Raw genomic sequence first — 19232 nt, forward strand, 5'->3', positions numbered from 1 at the left:
CTTCGTGGTGTCTTTTAATACGGTTTCCAGCAGCCAATTCCCTACGGATTATCTCTGCTTCCCAAGCCTCTACCCTGATATCCACTCCTCTCCTGCAACAGCTGGGCACGGCCGGGGGGGGTGTTCCTGGGTGGGCTGTGGGGTTGTAGAGGGGGATTAGGGCCCTATATATACATCTATAGCTTCATATCCCATACTCTGGATCTACCATCAGCCTGACCCCCACCTTGGGGACATGCTGGGGCACACACGCACACAGACCCCTGCCATCCATGGTGTGACCCACCCTCAGGATGGAAGCACACACTCCAGCTGCTGCTTGTAATCTCCAGCCTCTGTAAGGGGATTAGGGGGGTTCATACAAGGGGAGGGGGGATGCCCATGGGGGAACCCAGTGGGTAAAACTGGTGAGGGGTCGTTTGGGACTTGTGTATCAGGGCACACCAGTCCTGGCACCCGGTGCAACCCCATGCACTACAAGTCCCGAACGACCCCGCAGAGATGCAGGAACCGGGGGTGTGATGAGGGGGGGAGATACAAAGCGGGGAGCGGGCGGGGATGATGTCAGCCTGCGGGGAGCCCCAGCGTGGCCAATGGCGCTGCGGGGCCGGGCCAGCGGCAGCGGCGGGGGCGGTGGCGGTGGCGGCGGCGATAGCGGAGAGCGCACGGCGCCCATTCATGATCCAGCGAACGGGGCCGGTGGCCAGTAAAGCGGGACCGGTGGCCTGTAAGGCGGCGCCGGTACCGCCGTTATGGAGACATCGGGGCATCTCCACGATTCGGGCGTGGGGGACTTGGAGGAGGATGGTCGGTGTCCCTGCCCGCTACCGGGGGATGAACGGTCACCGCCGCCGCCCTCCGCGCTGCCGCCGCTTCAACACAGCCTGTTGCACTCCTCGCCTGGGTCGTTACGGGCCCCTCCTCCTCCTCCCGCCGCCCCCGCCGCCCTCCACCCTTCCTCCCGCCACGGCAGCCAGCTCAACCTCGGCGACCACCCAGCGGGCTCTGGGGTGACGAGTGGCAAACACCGGCAGCCCAGCCCCTTGGTCCATCGGCGGGACAGCAACCCCTTCACCGAGATTGCCATGAGCTCCTGCAAGTACAGTGGAGGAGTGATGAAGCCCCTCAGCCGACTCAGCGCATCCCGACGGAACCTTATCGAGGCTGAGCCAGAGGCACAGCCCTTGCAGCTCTTCGGTGCTGGTGGACCTCCTGAGATCGTTGTCTCTCGTGAGGACAACCATGCACCCGCCACCCACCGTCCCACCCGCCCGCCCGCCCGCCCGGCCCCCACCACCTTTGCCAAGGGGCCCAAGCGCAAGGCACAAAACATTGGCTACCGACTTGGGCACCGCCGAGCACTCTTCGAGAAGAGGAAGCGCCTCAGTGACTACGCGCTCATTTTCGGCATGTTCGGCATTGTTGTCATGGTCATCGAGACTGAGCTCTCCTGGGGGCTCTACTCCAAGGTACTGATGGGGCCAGGGGGGTGTGTGTGGAGCTGGTGGTACCAGACAGTGGCTGGTGGGGTGAGCATGGAGCTGTTTGCCCCATCTAGTGTCCCACGGGATAAACACAGAGCCATTTGGCCCAGCTGGTGTCCCATAGGATAGACCTGGAGCTGTTTGGCCCATCCAGAGCGCAACAGGGTTGGACAGGCTGGCAGGGGACTGATGGAGTGTCCCCAGGGCCTTAGTGGATGCCGCAGCCACAGGTGTTGGACAGGCAACCACAGGACCGGGGGCTGCCAGGGCTGTGTGCCAGTGAGTGCTGTGCCGAGTCCTGCCCCACACACCCGCAGCGACGGGCATCGACCCACTGAAGTCTGTGGTGCCTGTTGCTGCCATGGTCAGGTGCTCCTCAAAGCGCCCTTGGTGGTGCAGCAAAGCACCCCCTCCCTCCTCTTCCTCCTCCACACCCCTTCCTTCCATTTTTTTTTCCTTCTGTTTTTGCAGGACAGTGTCTTTTATTTATAATTCTCCCCCCCACATCCCTTCCAGCTCCTTTTCCCGGGCTGCGCTGGTTGGCAGTGATATGAATAACTCTTTGTATAGACATCTGTCATGTTATTTATACCTATCCAGAGAGGGGAAGGCATCGGCACCCGCAGCAGCACCCATGGGCGTCAGAGGGATGGCGCTGCCAAGGGGGCTGGGGGGCAGCCAGCGGGGGTCCGTTCGCCACAGTGCCACCGGTGGAGGGGAAGGAGCAAGGTTGGAAGGGGGTGCTCACCACTTCCTGCCATTATCCAGCCTGGGCAGCAGGGAGGGCAGTGTGGGTGGAGGAGGTGGAGGAAGGGAGGGATGTGGCTGGGGGTCTCGTTGGTGTAGGGGACCCTGCTGCCTCCCCACAGAGCTGCCTGGTGGGGGGGTTCCTGAGTGCCGTCTGTCCATGGCTGACAGCGACAGTGGGTGTGTGGGGGCTGCAGGCAGCAGTTCCACTGCTCTGTCCGAGGCAGTGGGAGGCCTTGGTGCCAAACTGGCATCCCCAGTTCCCCTGCTAAGGCAGAAGGATGCTTCACTGCCAGAGCCTTTTCCCAGTGATTCCCACTCTCCTTTGGCAGGAGCAAGGCCAAACCACTCTCCCCCACCTGCACCTGTACCTGTTGAGCCGCGGCCGCCCTTGCAGGCTCCATGTGCCTGCTTGCCTGGCACCGGGGGGACTGTCCACCCTCACCAAGCTGCCAGCAGCACCGCTGCCACGCTCACTGGCCCTGGCACACTGGGCTGCTTTGTCAGCTGGGGAAGACCCTGTGAGTCAGCGCTGCCACCATGCAGCAGCTGTGACCTGCTGCTGCACCCCTGCCCCACTGTGGTGTGAACGCTTGTGCTCACAAGCGCAGGGTGCAGGGGAGTCCCTGGGCCCTTTTCTCCCCAGGCCTTTGGCCAGATCTACAGCAGTGGGGCTACTGGGTGTAAATTCACCCCTATCACCCCCTGCTGGAAAACCAGAGCTTGCCGGCAGGGACACAACCATGAGCATGGGAGCACCTATATAGGGTCAGGACCAGCTGCTATTGTGCAAACTGGGATGTCAGTGCTGCTGGCACTGGCCCAGCTCCAGCTCTGCCCCATAGCCCCAGCCATGCTACCACATGCTCCCAGCCAGAGGGTGCCAGGGCTGATTTGGGAAGGGAGGACACAGTGGCCAAGGTTTGCCTGTTCCCTGTCTGTCACTCCAGTGTGGGCAGGACAGGGCCTCTCCTGCCTGTGGGACGGCACTGCTGCTTCCAACCACCTGAACGGCACTGCTGGGGTGAAGCACCTTGCCACCCACGTGGTGCAGTGGGACATGTGCTGCGGGTGCCAAGGTCTTGCCCCATTTCAGCCAAGATCCCATATTGCTTGCTGCGAGCACGGGATCCTGGAACAGCTCTTTGGACCTGACACTGGCAGGAGGCATTGGTAAATGTAGTGGGTAACATATGCCAGGTGAGCCAGTGGATGCTCGTGCATCAGGCAGGGTTGGTGCCACTGGGAAGGCTCTGGCCAGAGCTGCCTTGCCACATTTCTGCCCTGGAGTTTTCCTATTAATAGCTAGTATTTGGTCCCAGCACTTCTCTCAACACCAGCCATTATATCCACACAATTGTGCGGCTGGAGCCAAGTTGTTAACAATGCATCACCGCCTCCGCAGCAAATAGTCCCTTCTCCGCGTGCAAACACCCCTCAGGGATGAGGAACACCGGTGAGAAGGAGCCAAGGGAACCTGAAGGCAGCCCAGCACATTGGCGAGCCAAGGAGGGCCTGCCATGAGCATGTCATGAGTGTGCCAGGTCTCACCATGGTAGGGATGGGGGAAGGGGGTGTGGGACGGGTGCAGCAGCAAGGCAGGTTGGTTTAGGGATAACAACTTGGTGAGGTGCTGCCAAAGCCCTTGCACTGGTGGGGTCAGTCTGTGGCTGCACCCACATGAGCTTACCGGTGTCCAGAGGAGACAGTGAATCCTGTTTTTCCCAGTGGGGTCCTGGGGATCAGCCACTTCGGCCACTAGTGAATCAGGAGCTGGTTTAATTTACATAGGACTAATTAGCAGGAGGATCTAGGCCACCCATTTGGGTGCCATAATATTGGGCTCAGGCTGGATGGGGCCAGGGTACTGGCGTCACACATCTCAGTGAGGGGAGGCTGGGAACTGCACTCAGCAGAATTAAATTTAAAAAAGAGTTTTGGAGGAAGGGCCCACGGTGCTGGTGGTACCAGTGGTGCTGGATGCCAGAGGTGCCAGTGATGTTGATGGTGCTGATGGTGCCCTCGCTACCATGCCAAGCTGCTTAGGGTGGGGGCTGAGGCAGCCAAAGTGCTATTGAGGGGGAGACAGTAGCTGTTGGGGGTCAGCACCTTCTTTGGGGTGTGGAGCCCAGGGCCAAGTGTCCCACAGCTGCACACCCCCTAATGCCTTCCCCACTCTTGCCCTGCAGGACTCCATGTTCTCCCTGGCCCTGAAATGCCTTATTAGCCTCTCCACCGTGATCCTGCTGGGCCTCATCATTGCCTACCACACACGGGAGGTGCAGGTAGGTGCTGGCATCATCAGTGCCAAATGAGGGGCTGCTGGGGTGGGCTGAGGGATTTTCCAGCCACCTGGGTGGGACATAGTATCTGAGCTCACTACCTGCATGGAGCCTCCTCCCTCCTTGCCAGGGCCTTGGGGCGCGGTGAGCCGGGTGCCCGGTGGATCTGCTGGTGGCTGGGGGAAGCTGTGGCCAGGAAGGGCTTGGACCAGCCGAGGTGCCAAGGAAAGCTGTGAAATCCTTACCTAATCAGGGCTGCACATTCTCTTCCTCCTTGGGAAGTTAAAGGGCTCCCAGTTTGTGACAGGAAGGCTGCACTTCCCCACCGTAACTAGCTTCGGCACAATGCCGGCCTGTTTTGGGCATGGGAGGAATGAATCACCAGTCAGGAGAAGGAGCATCCCGGGAAGGGACGTCGAAGCTCCCAGTCCTGAGTGTACCATAATCCCAACTTGTCCCTCTCGGGGCTGGGTGCCAGTGTGGCTTTGCCAGCATCCTGGTCCCTTCCCGCCTCTGTCCCTGCAGCCCCCACTCCAGCTCAGCCTGCCTGCATGGGGACCAAGCCTGGGGGTGGGTTGCTCAAAACAAGTACTTGGGAGCTGTGGTTTTTGCTGGAATAATATTTACCCTGGGGTGGCAGCGGTCAGGGTCAACTGGGCGAGCCATGCCCTGGTGCTCGTGGCTTCCTTTGCTTGTTGTTCCTGGCAGCATGTTGTGCAAATACAGCGTCCACCCTCACAGCCGTCAGGTCATCCCCCCTCTCCCGCCTTGACCAGAGCCAAAATTCCACTGCTGTCCTTCTCCACGCAGAGACTGAACCTCACCAAAGTCCTGGCTGCTCTGGCAGGGCATTTAGACTGGCAAGGAGGGGAATGAGATTGGTTTGACTGGAGCTGCTCCAGACAGAGATATGCTGGCTGCTGATCACCCTATTATCTCTTAAGTGTTGTAAAAGCATTGCTGATAATCCAACTGGGGTGGAGTGGAGCTGCCAGAGCTGTAAATCCTCAGCTTCTTGTCCCTCTCACCCAAGGAGGGGGCTGTTCTCACACGGCCATGGCACTGTCAGACCTCCCAGCCTCTGGGAAACAATGACTTCAGTCTCTTCCCTCAGTATTCCCTCTTCCTCTCTTGCCCAGAGAAGCTGTGGCTGCCCCATCCCTGGAAGTGTCCGAGGCCAGGTTGGAGCAACCTGGTCTAGTGGAAGGTGTCCCTGCCCATGGCAGGGGCTTGGAATGAGATGAGCTCTAAGGTCTCTTCCAGCCAAAGCCAGTCTGTGATTGTATGACCCTACTAATTGTGTTAATTAGTCCTTTGGGATACTTGAAGATCTTTCTGTGCCTCAGTTTCTCTGGGGCTGGGGCACCCCAGCAATGTCTCTGGTGCTGGGTGGAGGCGTGGAATGTGCCATCCCTTGCCAGCATGCTATTATCACTACAACACATGAAGGAATGCAGTGCTGGCAAGTTTGCCAGTGCCAACCAAGGTGTTTGGGGAGGCAGAGCCCCCCTTGTCCCCATGCTTGGAGTGCCCAGGGCTGTTTGCGCATTTTGGTGAAGCTTTTGTCCCCATGCTGCAACTTAGTGGTTTCTTGGGCTTCACTTGTCTGGAGATGTGGTGGCTGACACACTTGTTCCTTCCCCTGCTGGAGCCAGTGATGCTGGGGATGCCCCTTTGAGTACCACTGGACCACACCAGGTTTCCATGGAAACCCACAACGATGCTTCAAAGGTGCAGAGCTGAGAGGGGCTGGCTCAGGGGACACCTGCCTGGATCCCCCCTTGCTCCTTCCCTTACCTGAGTTGGACTATGGCAACCCCCCACTATGCAGTCAAAAGGCCTTTTTCCTCTTGCTAATTTGTTTATTTTAACACCCTTTTCCAGGAAGGAATGGGCTGTCAGCTTGCTAAATGCCTGAGGATCTCCCTTGACAGCTTGGAGCATTTTTATAAACATTTTCTCAAACAAAGCAGCTAAAAAGAGCAGAGCTTTCCCTACAGAAAGGGAGGTGGCCGGGATGGCCATTCCATGAGTCAGTCCCAGTGGCTCCTGCTATCCCCAGGGAGAGCCCCAAGGGCTGTGCCCTGCCAGCAGGGTGGCTGGCACAGGTGCACTGGGGCCTCTGGGAGGGCAGGAGGATTGTTCCTGGGCTCAGTGCCAGCCGGAGCCATGCTCCCCACCCACTGCCCTGGCTGGAGTGACTGCAATAGGTCCTGGACCCCTGGGCACGCTTTGTGCTTGCAGGGTCAAGGACATGGACTGTAGCACCAGCTGCCACATCCCCTTTGATCCCTTCCTGGTGGCATCTTTGCCAAGTGCTGCTTGCAGAGGGGCCCTGAGAACGTTCCTGCTGCTGTGGGTGACACCAGTGTCCCCATTGCACCAGGGAGAAGCCGATGGCAGCCTCAGAACAGACCTGCCAAGGCAGGACAGGGTGGATGACTTCCAGAGCTCTGGTGGCACTCCAGAAAGGCCAGCCCAAGCTGCCATCCCCCCCAGTTCCTGCAGAGACCCTAACTCCATCACTGATGGTGGAAGAGGAGTTGGTGTACCCAGGATGAACCGTCTGTTGCCATGACAACTGGATCCCATCTCTGCCAGCAGCTGGATGCTGTGACTGTGGTGTTCCCTCCCCAAAAACTGCCCTGGAATTCAGGGTGTGGTGGCTGTCAGTGACACCAGTGCAGCACCAGTGGGAGCAGAGGGGCTGGGGTGGCTCATGCTGGTGCTCTGTGGCCCCACAGCTCACCCGTCTCTGTGGCCTGGGTGAGGGGGCCATTCTGGGAGGTGGGCTCCTGCCAGCTGCTGTTTCAGTGAGCTGTCCCCATGTCATGCCTGGGCACATGCTCAAGGCCAGGCACCTTAAAGCCTTCTGGAGTGTCCCCAGCACTGCAACTATCCCTGAAACACACTGGCAGATCAGCAGAGGGGCTGGTGATGGCTCATTCCCACCCTTTCCTACCCTGTCCATCCTCAGTGCTCCTGGCCATGCCACACCCAGCTCCTTTTGGCTCTAGTGTCAGACCCCTGCTGCCTATAGTGAGAGGCCAGTGGGGCAGGTTGGCTGGGGCCACCAGTAACCATGTGGTTTTGCGTCTCGGTAGCTCTTTGTGATCGACAATGGAGCTGACGACTGGCGAATAGCGATGACCTATGAGCGCATCCTCTACATCAGCCTTGAGATGCTGGTTTGTGCCATACACCCCATCCCTGGGGAGTACAAATTTTTCTGGACAGCCCGCCTGGCTTTCTCCTACACACCTTCTCGGGCAGAGGCGGATGTGGACATCATCCTGTCCATCCCCATGTTCCTGCGCCTCTACCTGATCGCTCGAGTGATGCTGCTGCACAGCAAGCTCTTCACCGACGCATCCTCACGCAGCATCGGGGCCCTCAACAAGATCAACTTCAATACCCGCTTCGTCATGAAGACACTCATGACCATATGCCCCGGGACGGTGCTGCTGGTCTTCAGCATTTCCCTTTGGATCATCGCTGCATGGACAGTCCGTGTGTGCGAGAGGTGAGAGAGGTTTGGAGTGCGTGGTGGTTCAGGATGGGCAGTGGTTTTGGAGATGGGGCATTTCTGGATGCTTGGTCGTTCAGGATGCTCAAGAGTTCAAAACGCTTGGTAGTTTGGGATGCTCAGTGTTCAGGAGGCACGTCAGTTCAGGATGCATGGAGGTTTGGGATGCGTGGCGGTTTGGAACGCTTGGCAGTTTGGGATGCACGGTAGTTCACAATGAGCAGCAGTTTGGGATGTGCAGAAGTTTGGGATGATCAGTGGTTCAGGATGTGCAGCAGTTCAGGGTGATGTGCAGCAGCTCTGGACGGTCAGCAGTTCACGGTTTGGGATGCGTGGCGATTTGGGATGCTCAGTGAAGCTGCGATGTCCCAGCATCCTGTGGGAGGGATGCAAGGCTCTGGGGCCTCGGCAGCCACGGGTTCCCCCCACCAAGCCCTGTCCCCAGAGCAGGAGGCAGAGCAGGGTCAGCCCTCTTCTCGCAGCACAGTGCCTGGGCCAGGGGACAGTGTGAGGTGCCAAGAGCCCCAAGACTGTGGGTGGGGGACATGGCGAACAGCAGGAGCTGGGGGACTGTGTATGGGGAGAGGCCAGAGGTGCCGCTGGTAAGAGGCGGGGCCTGGCTCAGGCTCTGGCATCACTGTGACTGACTGCCATGACAAAACTGCGGTGAAAAACCCACAGCCAGATGGCATCGTGCCAGCACTGGCATACCTGGTGGGTACCAGTGCATCTCCATCTCCCGAGGGCCTGCCACCACTCTTTGTCCACCAAGGGAGCCAGGGGGCTGTGGTGGTGGCATCCCCAGTGCTGTGCCAGCGGGTTTTCTCCATGGCCATGGTGCAAGGTGCCGGCAGCAGATGTTCGTCCCAGGGCAGGGAAGGCAGGTCTCCGGCAGGGTGTCCTGTGTCCTGTTGTGGCAACTTTGTGTCATCCTTGGAACTGACATGCAAGGGATTACACCCCAACTGGCATTACCCAACCAGGGTCACCAGGGACACCCAAATTGCTTCCAGGTGCTTGCAAGACAAGAGGAAGGCCACCCCTCCTCTTCCCCAGGGTGAGACCTGTTGCTCTGGTCACCCACAAAGAGGCACTAGGGCAGATGTAAGTGCTGTGGTAGAGGTATAGGATGGTAGCCTGAGATTTTCAAGCTTTTACAGGCTGTGTTTGCCTTCCTGCCTCCCTTAATGATGCTCTCCTTTTGAGCTGGATCCTTGGGTGCTGCTTAACTGTGTTTGGAGATTGTTGTTAGTGAATCCTAAATAGGGCACAGGCAGACAGGCACCTGGGACACACACAAGAGGGGCGATCTCACATCTTGCGAGGCTTAGGCAGGAAAACACAATATAAATAAAGAACCATTAGAGACCAAAAAAAAAAAATCCCAGAAATGACACAGACAAGGTGCTGCAGATCACCAGCACCACAGTTGGCATCACCTCCCTCTGTCAATAGAGTGGCAGAAGCGAACCCAGGTGGTCTGGAGATGCATCAGCCCTGGGGGAGGCAGGACTGAGGGGATGCAGAACCTCTGGGACATGCTCCACGTGAGAGGGACACGCTGTCCCTGGGGCATGCACAAGCCCTGGGTGTCACACAGCTCCCACAAGGGCCACCCAGAATGTGTCCCCCTGTCCCCACTGATGGCAGGTTGCTGCACCGGCACTGGAAACCAGTTTTCTCTTCCTTGCAGGACCATTCTCAACCAGCACCTGCCGGGGGCCAGGCAGCTCAGAGGTGGTTGTGTCGCTCCAAGACATCGTCCCCGGGGCTGGGGGTGGCACGGCCATGGCACATCCCCTCGGCACCGTGGGCTGCTCCAGAGCCTGTGGGTGCAGCATCCTCCCGTGCGCGCCGGGGGGCCGCAGCTCTCCGAAGGCAGCGAGTCGCTTAGCAACCTCGCCCGCTCGCCTGGCCACCGAGCACAGCCGCCTGCGGTGCCTGCGCTGCCGCCAGCGCTGCCGGGCCTGCCCGCCGACGGCGCGCACGTGCGCCCGCATGTGTGCTCGTTCGTGCAGCCAGCCCACCCCCAGGGCACCCCCGGGGCACCCACCGGGGCTGGGGCTGCCCAAAGCCGTGGGGTTAGTTCAGCCGAGGTGGTGCTGCTGCGGCGTCTGGCGGCGCGGTGCAGGCGGGGGGTGATGCTTGTGTCAGCCACAGCGACGGGGTGGCTGTGGCCTCGAGGGGGGGGGCAGGCAGGCGAGGGGACAGTGGGAAGCAGTACTCAAGTCTGGCTGATTGCAGCAGTCCTTTGGCATGAGCAGGTGGCCCCTCTTCCTGCCCACACCAGCCGTGGTGAGTGCCAGCCTCTGGTTTATCAGCTCCTTCTGCCCCAAGTGCTGGTCAGAAGAGAAAACGTCCATCTGTCCGGCTGGGCTGTAACCCCCTTGTCCAGCCTGATGCTTTCGGGGTCATCCCCCAAGACATTCCATCCAATGTGATGAGCTGGGCTCAGCCCTTCACAGGGGAATACACTGACCGGGATAGGGGGTGCATGCCACTGCTGGCACTGGGATTTTGGGGAGCCCCACTGTGGTTATGGGCTATAGCTCCCCTGGCCAGCTGCCCAGAGCAACTCTCACCGTGGCTGAGGGTGCTTTTTCCTGCACCAGGACCTCATTTGAGTATCCAGTTACTTGAGGGAAAAACATTTCGGAACAGGAGAAAACCCAACTGCTCTGGGAGCAATGAGCTGGGAGCCAGGACTGCCAAAAGCTCCATCTGTTTTCTCTCTCATGATTCCATGAAAAGGCTGGGAGAAGACTTGCTGGGGAGGCTGAAGGGCAACTATCCTATCCATGGGGGGACAAAGGTGCTGCCTGCCCCTGCCCGGGGCTCAAGGCCAAGTCCTGCTGCAGACTGGGCCAGGCCCCGCTCTGCTGCCAGGAGTCAACGCTGCATCCCCCGGGAAGCATTACTTGCACAGCTTGGCCAGGTTTGCACCAGCCCTGGGGAGCAGGAGATGTCTGGGGCCCCCATGTTTGCTGGAGGAGCTGCAGCCGATGTCCAGGACGGCCAGAGCAGTTGCTGAGCTCATAGCTCAGCAGGGACATGACCTGGAAAGTTTGCAGCACATCCCTGAAGCTGCAGCCACTCCGCATGTGCTGTGTCTTGAGTGTGTGAGCCATTCCCCTGCACCATCTGAGAGCCAAGTGGATGCTGGAGGCTGGGTAGAATCCATCCCTGGCGGTTCTTCTGGGGCTGCTGACGGAGTCCCCTGGGGCAGCACAGCCCAGGCTGCAGCAGCGCGAGGAACAGGGGAGGACGCCAGCAGTGGGGCTGCTGCAGTCGAGGGCTTTGCAGAGCCACAGCTGTTTCTCCCATCAGCCGGTTCTCGCCACAGCATCACATGACACTGGGGACACAGGGAGCGGGACGAGGATTTGGTGACAGGTCTGACTGAAAGCAGAAGCCCTTTCCATTGAGTTTTTGCTCTGATTTTGTCCATCCGGGTTTTTCTGCATCAGAAATTGTGCAACCACTGCTGCTATGGGACGTCCTGCTGTGTTGTTAATCCTAAACCCCAGCACAACCTGTGCCAGGGGAACCACTGTGCCCAGGCACCCCTGTTTCTCCCACACCCATCCCTGTCCCCTGCTGTGACACTGATGTCTGCGTCTCCTTGGCAGGTACCATGACCAGCAGGATGTAACCAGCAACTTCCTGGGTGCCATGTGGCTCATCTCCATCACTTTCCTCTCCATCGGCTATGGTGACATGGTCCCGCACACCTACTGTGGGAAGGGAGTCTGCCTCCTCACTGGCATCATGGTAAGGGCTGTGCCAAGCCAGCTGCCCATCACATGGGTTCTGCCTGTCCCCATCGCAGCAGTGGGGCCACTGGATTTTAAGGGGACCTATTTCCCAGCTGTTTTGTCCACGTACAATGTGTGAGGCTTCAGGTCTGAGGTCTCACAGCCTGGAAGCTGATGGAGCAGTCCTAGCTGGTGAATTTGGGGTGGATTTGGACCTGTATTCAGTAAGCGTGGAGGGAGCCACCCACAGTAGGGCCAGTGATGTGCCCAGGGAGAAGAAGAGCCCCTGAGCATCTCTTGGCCATCCTGGTGCACACCGTCTTCTGCCACTCAGAGTGATTCCAAATGCTGCTGACTCCTGCTAAGAGCTGGAACCAGCTGGAAGCCCTTCACCCCCTGCCAGCATCACTTCTTTGCCATGGCTTCCCTTCCTTCTGGCCAAAACGTCACCATCTGCCAGGGCCTCAGGCATACCTGCTCCAAGGTGCCCATGAGATCTCCCAGCTCGTGGGACTTGCCAGCCAGGGCTGCTGAAGGAGTGGCCAGGGGCCCAGTGGCCATGGCTCCTCCAGAGATTTATCCCAACATCCAGGACTCCGGCTCTGCCCACCTTAGCTCCAGGCCCTGGAGATGGAGCCATCCCTGTTCCCAGCTAAGGGCAGCCCCATGAGAGCCTTCAGCCATGGCGGCTCCACCATCGCGGATTAATTTTATATTATCTGCAAACCTTTGATCCATCTCAGATGAAGCCAGTTCTATTGGTGGGAGCCAAGCAAGGGAGAACAACTTCCTATGGGTGGGGGCCATGCAGCGAATCCCAGTAGGGGAGCAGCCACTGGCTTGGCCAAGGGGGTCCCAGTGCCACAGGCTCCCAAAGCTGTCCCCCAGCCCGTGGTTACTTTGCAGTGAGACACCATCCTTCAAAGTGTCCCCCACCCCCAGCACAGCAACACCTCCCCCCCCCCAGGAATGCAGATCCTGTACCCATTGAGGCTAGGGGCTCTACTGGGCTTCCCAAGCCACGGCACCAGGGGTGGTCGCCCCACCAGGAAGAGAGAAATGGCAGGAGCTGAGAGAGTGCAGTGGTCCCACTTCCGAGGATACGGAAGGATTCAGCTCAGGGCCTCATGTTAATTAATGACTCTATTAAATTAAAGAGCGCTTGCCAGGCTGGCATGGCTCTGCCAGAGCGCTGGCTGTGGTGATTTGCAGGGTCCTGATTTGGGGCCCCTTCCCTGTTCTCACCGAGGTTGCCTGGTGCTTCCCCACCGCTCTCCCACTCCCCCCTCTTTGGAGTGGGGGGCTCCCCATCCTACAGGGCACCAGCATGGGGCAGATCCCTGGCCTGTGGTGGCACAGGCTCACCACTGACCTTGTCAATAGCCTTGGTCTCTCCCGTTAATTACCCAGTCCCCCATCAGCCGATCAAGGACACCCAAGCTCTGTGATATCTCCTTGTTAGGGTAATGGGGAGGGTGTGTAGCTTTAGTTAATTAGGGGATTGCAAGGGTGAGGGTGTAAGTGCTGCTGTTACAAGAGGGTGACAAACTATTTCCCCAACTGATATCCCTGAACAGGGTGCTGGCTGCACGGCACTGGTGGTGGCTGTGGTGGCCAGGAAGCTGGAGCTCACCAAAGCGGAGAAACACGTCCACAACTTCATGATGGACACACAGCTGACGAAGCGGGTAAGGTGCCATGGGGGGGCAGCAGGAGCAGGGGGCCATGTCATCTGCCAGGAGCTGGGGATTTGGGATACCATGGCAGGAGAAAGGTTTCAGCACCTCTGGGTGTGGGTCCTGTGGGTACCATGGTGGAAGAAGTTGTCCAAGTGCAATGGGCGCAGCTCAGGTGCAAGAGTTATGCTGAAAGCAAACACCATCAAGCTCTGTTCTGGGAATTTAGGCAATGCAGGATGCTCAGTTACACCCCAGAAAGGAAAAGCCTATTTTTTTTCCCTCTTGGAGGATACAGACTCCCTCCTTTTGCAGAGCATGATCTCACTTCTGTTGGTGTCAGGAGGACAACCGGATTTTGGTAATTCAGTGCTTACTGCAGACAAGAGCCACACTGTGAGGCTCCTGCCATTTCCATTCCCAAGGAGGGACATAGAGCCTGCAATGGGGGATCTATGGGGTCACTGTCATGCCAGGGTCTGGTGTCACATCCCTGGTAACATGTGGGGGCTGCAGGAGGTCTCTGGTCTCAGTAGCCTCATCATGGCAAAACATTGGCAAACCAACAATGGCATATGATGTAATGAGAATGGAGCCCCCAGCAGAGCCACATCCCAGCCAGAGCCCTGACACCGCAGGGACAGTCAGGACCTCAGTGTGACTGAGCCGGAAAAGCAAACAGCTGGTCAGCCCTCTCCTCTGGCCATGGATATGGATCTCTCGGCCCTATGCCAGGCAGACGGCAGCCAATTCCTCCTGGAGTGAGAGCAGCAGAGATGCGGTTTAGCCGGGGAGCCTGCGGAAGTTGCGGACCAACCGGGACCTGCCAAGAGTGGCAGATGGATGCAGGAATCGAGAAAAACTTTGGGATTTTTTATTTTTCTTGAACCTTAGGGTACAATTTCACATGCAGGCGAGGAGCCCAGTACTGAAGCATCAGTGCAGAGCAGGGCGGTAGTGTGGGTGCCAAGAGCTCTGCCTGCCCTCGCTCTTGCTTGAGCTGCCCATCATTCCTTGAGAGGCCGAGCGCCTCGCTCCAGCTGGGGCCAGTCAAGTGCTCTTGCGACACCAGTTCATGGCAGAGCCAGACAAATGTCTCTGTGAAATCCCACATGCTGGGGCCTGGTGACCTGCAGCCAGCTTTTGTTTTGCAGATCAAGAACGCGGCAGCCAACGTCCTGCGGGAAACGTGGCTTATCTACAAGCATACCAAGCTGCTGAAGAAGATCGACCATGCCAAAGTCAGGAAGCACCAGAGGAAGTTCCTACAAGCCATTCACCAGTAAGGGACCACACACTGGGCTGGGGGCATGCTGAGCCCTAGATGAACTGAGGCCTAGTCCCTGGCAGGGGTGTGGGGGCAGTTTTCCATTGCCTGGGATGCAGGCAGCTCTCCAGCTGCACTTTGAAACTGGGTAGGTATGCAACCATGTTGCTCTTTCCTTCTCCCCAGGTTGCGGAGTGTGAAGATGGAGCAGAGGAAGCTGAGTGACCAAGCCAACACCCTTGTCGACCTCTCAAAGGCAAGTCCCTTGTGGCTCAGCCAGACTACCCGAGTGTTTCTCTTCACTCAGAAAAAGTAAAGCAGACCTGGCTAACCGCAAAATACTCCAGCTTAGTTGGTGTCAGCCAGGAATAGCTGCTGTGGGATGGCTGCCCTTGGAAGGCAGGAGGAGATACTCATACACAAGCCAGGGGCTCCCTGCACTCGCTTTTGCAAGGGGTACCACTGCTCAGCAACACAGGGCTGGCAGAGTTTCCTTGCTGTGATGTCCAGGGATAAGCCAAATCATCGTCACAGAAGCCTGGGAACTCTCGGGGCTAAAGGGGTCAGCTCTGCCAGCAGCGGCAGCACTAACCCCTCCAGCCATGGTACTAACCCCTCTGCTATCCCCTATGTCCCCTCCCCAGATGCAGAACGTGATGTATGACCTCATCACCGAGCTCAACGACCGCAGCGAGGACCTGGAGAAGCAGATCAGTGGCCTGGAATCCAAGCTGGAGCAGCTCAGTGCCAGCTTCAACTCCCTGCCACTGCTGATGGCTGACATGCTGCGGCAGCAGCAGCAGCGCCTGCTCACTGCCGTCCTGGAGGCGCGGGGGGTTGGAGTGCCAGTGGGCACCCCCCAAACGCCTCTCTCTGAGAGCCCCATTGGGGTTAGCTCCACCTCCTTCCCCACCCCTTACACAAGCTCAAGCAGCTGCTAAAATGCAGCCCCTCAGCCCCCTGTGGACAGGGGAAGCAATTTCCATACAGGTCACGAGGTCTCCGTGAACTTTCTTCTGGTCCTTGAACCGCTGCAGGACCCTTCAGCCGGAGCCGGTGGGACCAGCAGTGCCGAGCAATGCTTGGAGCTTTGCCAACGCCTTGGTATCGGGAATCGCATCCCTGTTCAGGTGCCTCTACACGTGGTGAAGGAAAGGGGACAGGAGGTGACGCCTCGGGCCAGCCCATGCTGTGGCGTCTGGTGGCAGACAGAAAACCCACGCTCAATCTCAGGTCTTCACATTTGAAAACAAAACAAAACATCAAGTCAGAAGCACTGAAGCAACGGAGACACCAGAGGGAGAGTTTTTCTCTGTGGGGCACTCCCCTCTCACCACCGCCAAGCCCCACCAGGCGGATGCCAACGTAGGGATTCCTTACACAGGCTCTGGCCGATGCTGCCCACGCTCCATCCCATATCCTTGCCAGGACCCACAAGAACCCCCCGTCACATTGCCAGCTGGGTGACGGTTCCTGGCTGTAACCTGCCTGGGGGGTTCTCTGGAGCTCTGAGTGTTTTCTGTCCGGGGAAGAACAAGGGAGAATTCTTTCTGGTCCTCAGTGTTTTATCCTGTCTGGAGACGTGCCAGAGCCGGGACAGCAGTGCCTACAGCGTGCAGGGCCGCGCAGGGCTGCCCCTGGCCAACGCACCGGTGGCCAGTGATGGGGCTGGCGGGCCAGCCCTGGCGCCAGAGAGTCTTCAGGTGCTCACATCACCGCCTTCTGGGAGTCCCCCAACACTTTGAGAAGGCAGTGGGTTCTTTGAGGCAGCCTCAGAAGTACTGGATGGAACACTCCATCAGCTCCAACCATCTCCACTTGTACCAGGAACATCCACACTCGAGCCCAGCTGGCAGTGTCAAATCCACTGGGGTCAAGCGGGACCTCACTGGCAAGTGATGTGGTAGCCAGGGTGGGTGCTTCATCTGTTTAAAACAAAGCCCATCGCCTTCATGCCACTTCTGCTGGGTTTGGTGGGGAGCAGCAGCACCCTCTGGAACCATCTTGGCAATGGCACTGCCACCCATGCTTGACAAAGTGCAGCCCCTCAGGCTCCATTTTACTTTTTTGCTGGTGTTCAGCTTCCTGAGGTACCCTGGGCATCATTTGGCTGCTTCTGGAACCAGCTACTTTCAGTTCTTCTTTCACCTTTTCTCCCTTTTTCCTCCTCAGTTCTGCTTTCCTGAGTCCATGCATGGAGCCGTGCAGGGCTCTGACTCTGGGGCTGGTGTTTGCTGCTTTCCATGAAAACTCAGCAGAGAATATTTATATATTTTTAAACAGATGAAGGAACCGCGTAATTACTCTGTGCTATTAATTACACCTCACCCAGCAGTGTCAGTAATTGTAATCAAAGTCACTGTGTTACTCCAGGTATACTCAGCCTGTAATGTTATTCTTTGTAACTTTTTCCCTTCCATAAATAACGCTGGATTTTGTGCACATGCAGGGGCAGAGGCACACCACCCTCTCACACCACCACCTCCGCACAGCCAATGCCGAGGAATTTCTTTGCTGCCGGTGGTGTGAGGTGGTTATACTCCTTGTGCCCTGCAATTAGAGTTGCATAGAAAACAAGCAGTAGTTAGTGAGGAGGGCTGCCAGCCCACTGGCCCCAGGAGGAGGAGGACGAGGAGGAGGAGGAAGGCTCCAAGGCAACAGCAGGAGTTCTGTGACATTAGCTCCCAGTGCTGCAGAGGTGTTGGTAGCAGGGGAGCAAGTATGGTCATCCCCATCCTTCATGTGGCCATTGCTCCTGCTCCTTGGCCAGCAGGAGATACTCGGCTTCTGAGAACTAGTTGCTCTTTCAAGCTCTTGTAATTAGTGTAATTGATCTCCTAGGATGGCTGGGAGTGCCTTGGCAGCCCCCCAACGTCTATTTTTAGCCCAGCTGCTGCTCCCTGTGTGCCTACGGGTGCCCCCCAGTCCACCTTGTCCAGCGGAAGCTCCTGCCCATCTCTGTTGGGAGGTTTCCAGAGTAACAATGGAGAAAAGGTTACAAATTCTGCGAAAGAGCCTGAAATGCAGCATTTTCCCTGGCCTGCAGGCAGCCAGTGGAGAAAAATGCTTCCTGGGCCTCAGATAGAAGCAAACTGCCCATGGAATGTAGCTGTGCATGGGGTGAGGTGCAGAAACGTGTCCTGGAGTGTCAGAGAGCCAGAGGAAGTATAGATACTCAAAGATTGATGTTGCCAGCAGGAATCCAGGAACCTCCCTACAGGCTCATGATCAAGTCTGGGAAATCCAACCAAGTGAGACAAGAGGCCTGCTGTCAGCTCGCAGGCCTTGAGGTGCTAGAGGGGGGAAGGACCATGGCGAGAGGGTTGGGATCACAACCGGAGCAAGAGACCCTTGTCCTGGAGCAGAGCTGCTGCTGTCGCAGGATTTTGACAGAGCTGGGGAGGTGGATCCCTGCACACCCCACACCCTGCATCCCCTGGCCTCATGTCAGCACAACCTGCACCCCAGTGACCCTTCTGCCTGGGGCCTGGCAGCCCTGGGTCTGCACCCTATGCCCTGCATCTTGCATCCTACCCACCCCTGCACCCCCATCCCACACTCACACACCCCCACCCCCCCCCTGCATCCTGCACACACCTGTATCCCCATCCCACCAACCCCTGCATTCCCCATCCCACACCCCTGAACTCCCATCCCAACCCCCAGAGACCCCATCCCACCCCTTGCAGCCCATGCACTCTGCAGCCCCCACCCTGCACCCCTGTATTTCACCCACACCCATGCCAGTGCCTCAACACTGGTGCCAGTAGCCCCGACCCATTGCTGTTGGCACTGGATTCCACCAAGGCCAACACTGAGACTAACCGCCATCCAGCCCTGCTGCCGGGACTGCAGGCCACGGGGAGGGCAGGCACAGAGGAAGCCATCAGTGCAATCCAGCCCAGGGTGCCCACCCAGAGCCACCCTGCTCCCTGCCAGCAGCCCTCGGTCACCAGCAGCCTCAGCTGGCAGGGCTCCAGTGCCTGGCTCCAGTAAGTGCTCCCCAGCTGGTGCTGTCTGCACACCTGAGATCATCCCTTTGGATGCCCCAAATGGCATCGGGACAAACAGAGAGAAGAGCTGGGATCAGTGACTAAGGTGGAGGAAAAGCACAAGAGCAAAGCTGCAAGTTCTAATCACAAAGAGATGCCGACCTCCTGCAGATGGGAAGCATCCGACCCCATGCTCCAAAAGGGGCCAGTCCCTGACGCCCCTCCAGGACCCACCTAACCCAGCCAGTCCCATTTTTGGCACAGCCTTGGGGTTTTTTTTAGCTCCACGACTCTCCTTCCTGCGCCGCCTGCAAGGAAACATCCTAGAAATACCAGAAAAATTCCACGTCCCCTCTGCAAACTCATGGACGGTTCTGTCCAGACTTAAGGAGCTTTGACCTGGGTTTGCAACTTGCCTCTGTACTGCTCGCTTCTTTTTTAATGATAGGGGAAAGCATAATAGTTTATTTTAACTATGAAATATATTGCTATATTATAATGGT

At 58.0% G+C, this 19232-nt stretch overlaps 1 protein-coding gene across 7 annotated transcripts; it reads left to right on the forward strand.

Annotated features, from left to right (window-relative positions):
• Positions 1-658: 658 nt before the first annotated feature.
• KCNN3 (potassium calcium-activated channel subfamily N member 3) lies at positions 659-19232 on the forward strand. Of its 7 annotated transcripts, none has more exons than XM_017838983.1 (9): positions 659-1469; positions 2085-2213; positions 4421-4516; positions 7618-8036; positions 11669-11810; positions 13372-13482; positions 14625-14752; positions 14924-14993; positions 15382-19232. In XM_017838983.1, exons 1-9 carry the CDS (start codon positions 753-755, stop codon positions 15676-15678), a joined length of 2109 nt encoding a protein of 702 aa, XP_017694472.1. In that variant the 5' UTR covers positions 659-752; the 3' UTR covers positions 15679-19232. The 7 variants fall into 7 exon arrangements, with proteins under 7 accessions (XP_017694472.1, XP_017694473.1, XP_017694474.1 ...); XM_017838985.1 differs by lacking the exon at positions 2085-2213 and adding an exon at positions 3637-3786 and having other exon boundaries at positions 1364-1469; XM_017838986.1 differs by lacking the exons at positions 659-1469; positions 2085-2213 and adding exons at positions 2374-3404; positions 3637-3786.

The sequence above is a fragment of the Lepidothrix coronata genome, unplaced genomic scaffold, assembly GCF_001604755.1.
Source record: "Lepidothrix coronata isolate B3197 unplaced genomic scaffold, Lepidothrix_coronata-1.0 Scaffold370, whole genome shotgun sequence".
In the NCBI taxonomy this organism is placed as follows: Eukaryota; Metazoa; Chordata; class Aves; order Passeriformes; family Pipridae; genus Lepidothrix; species Lepidothrix coronata.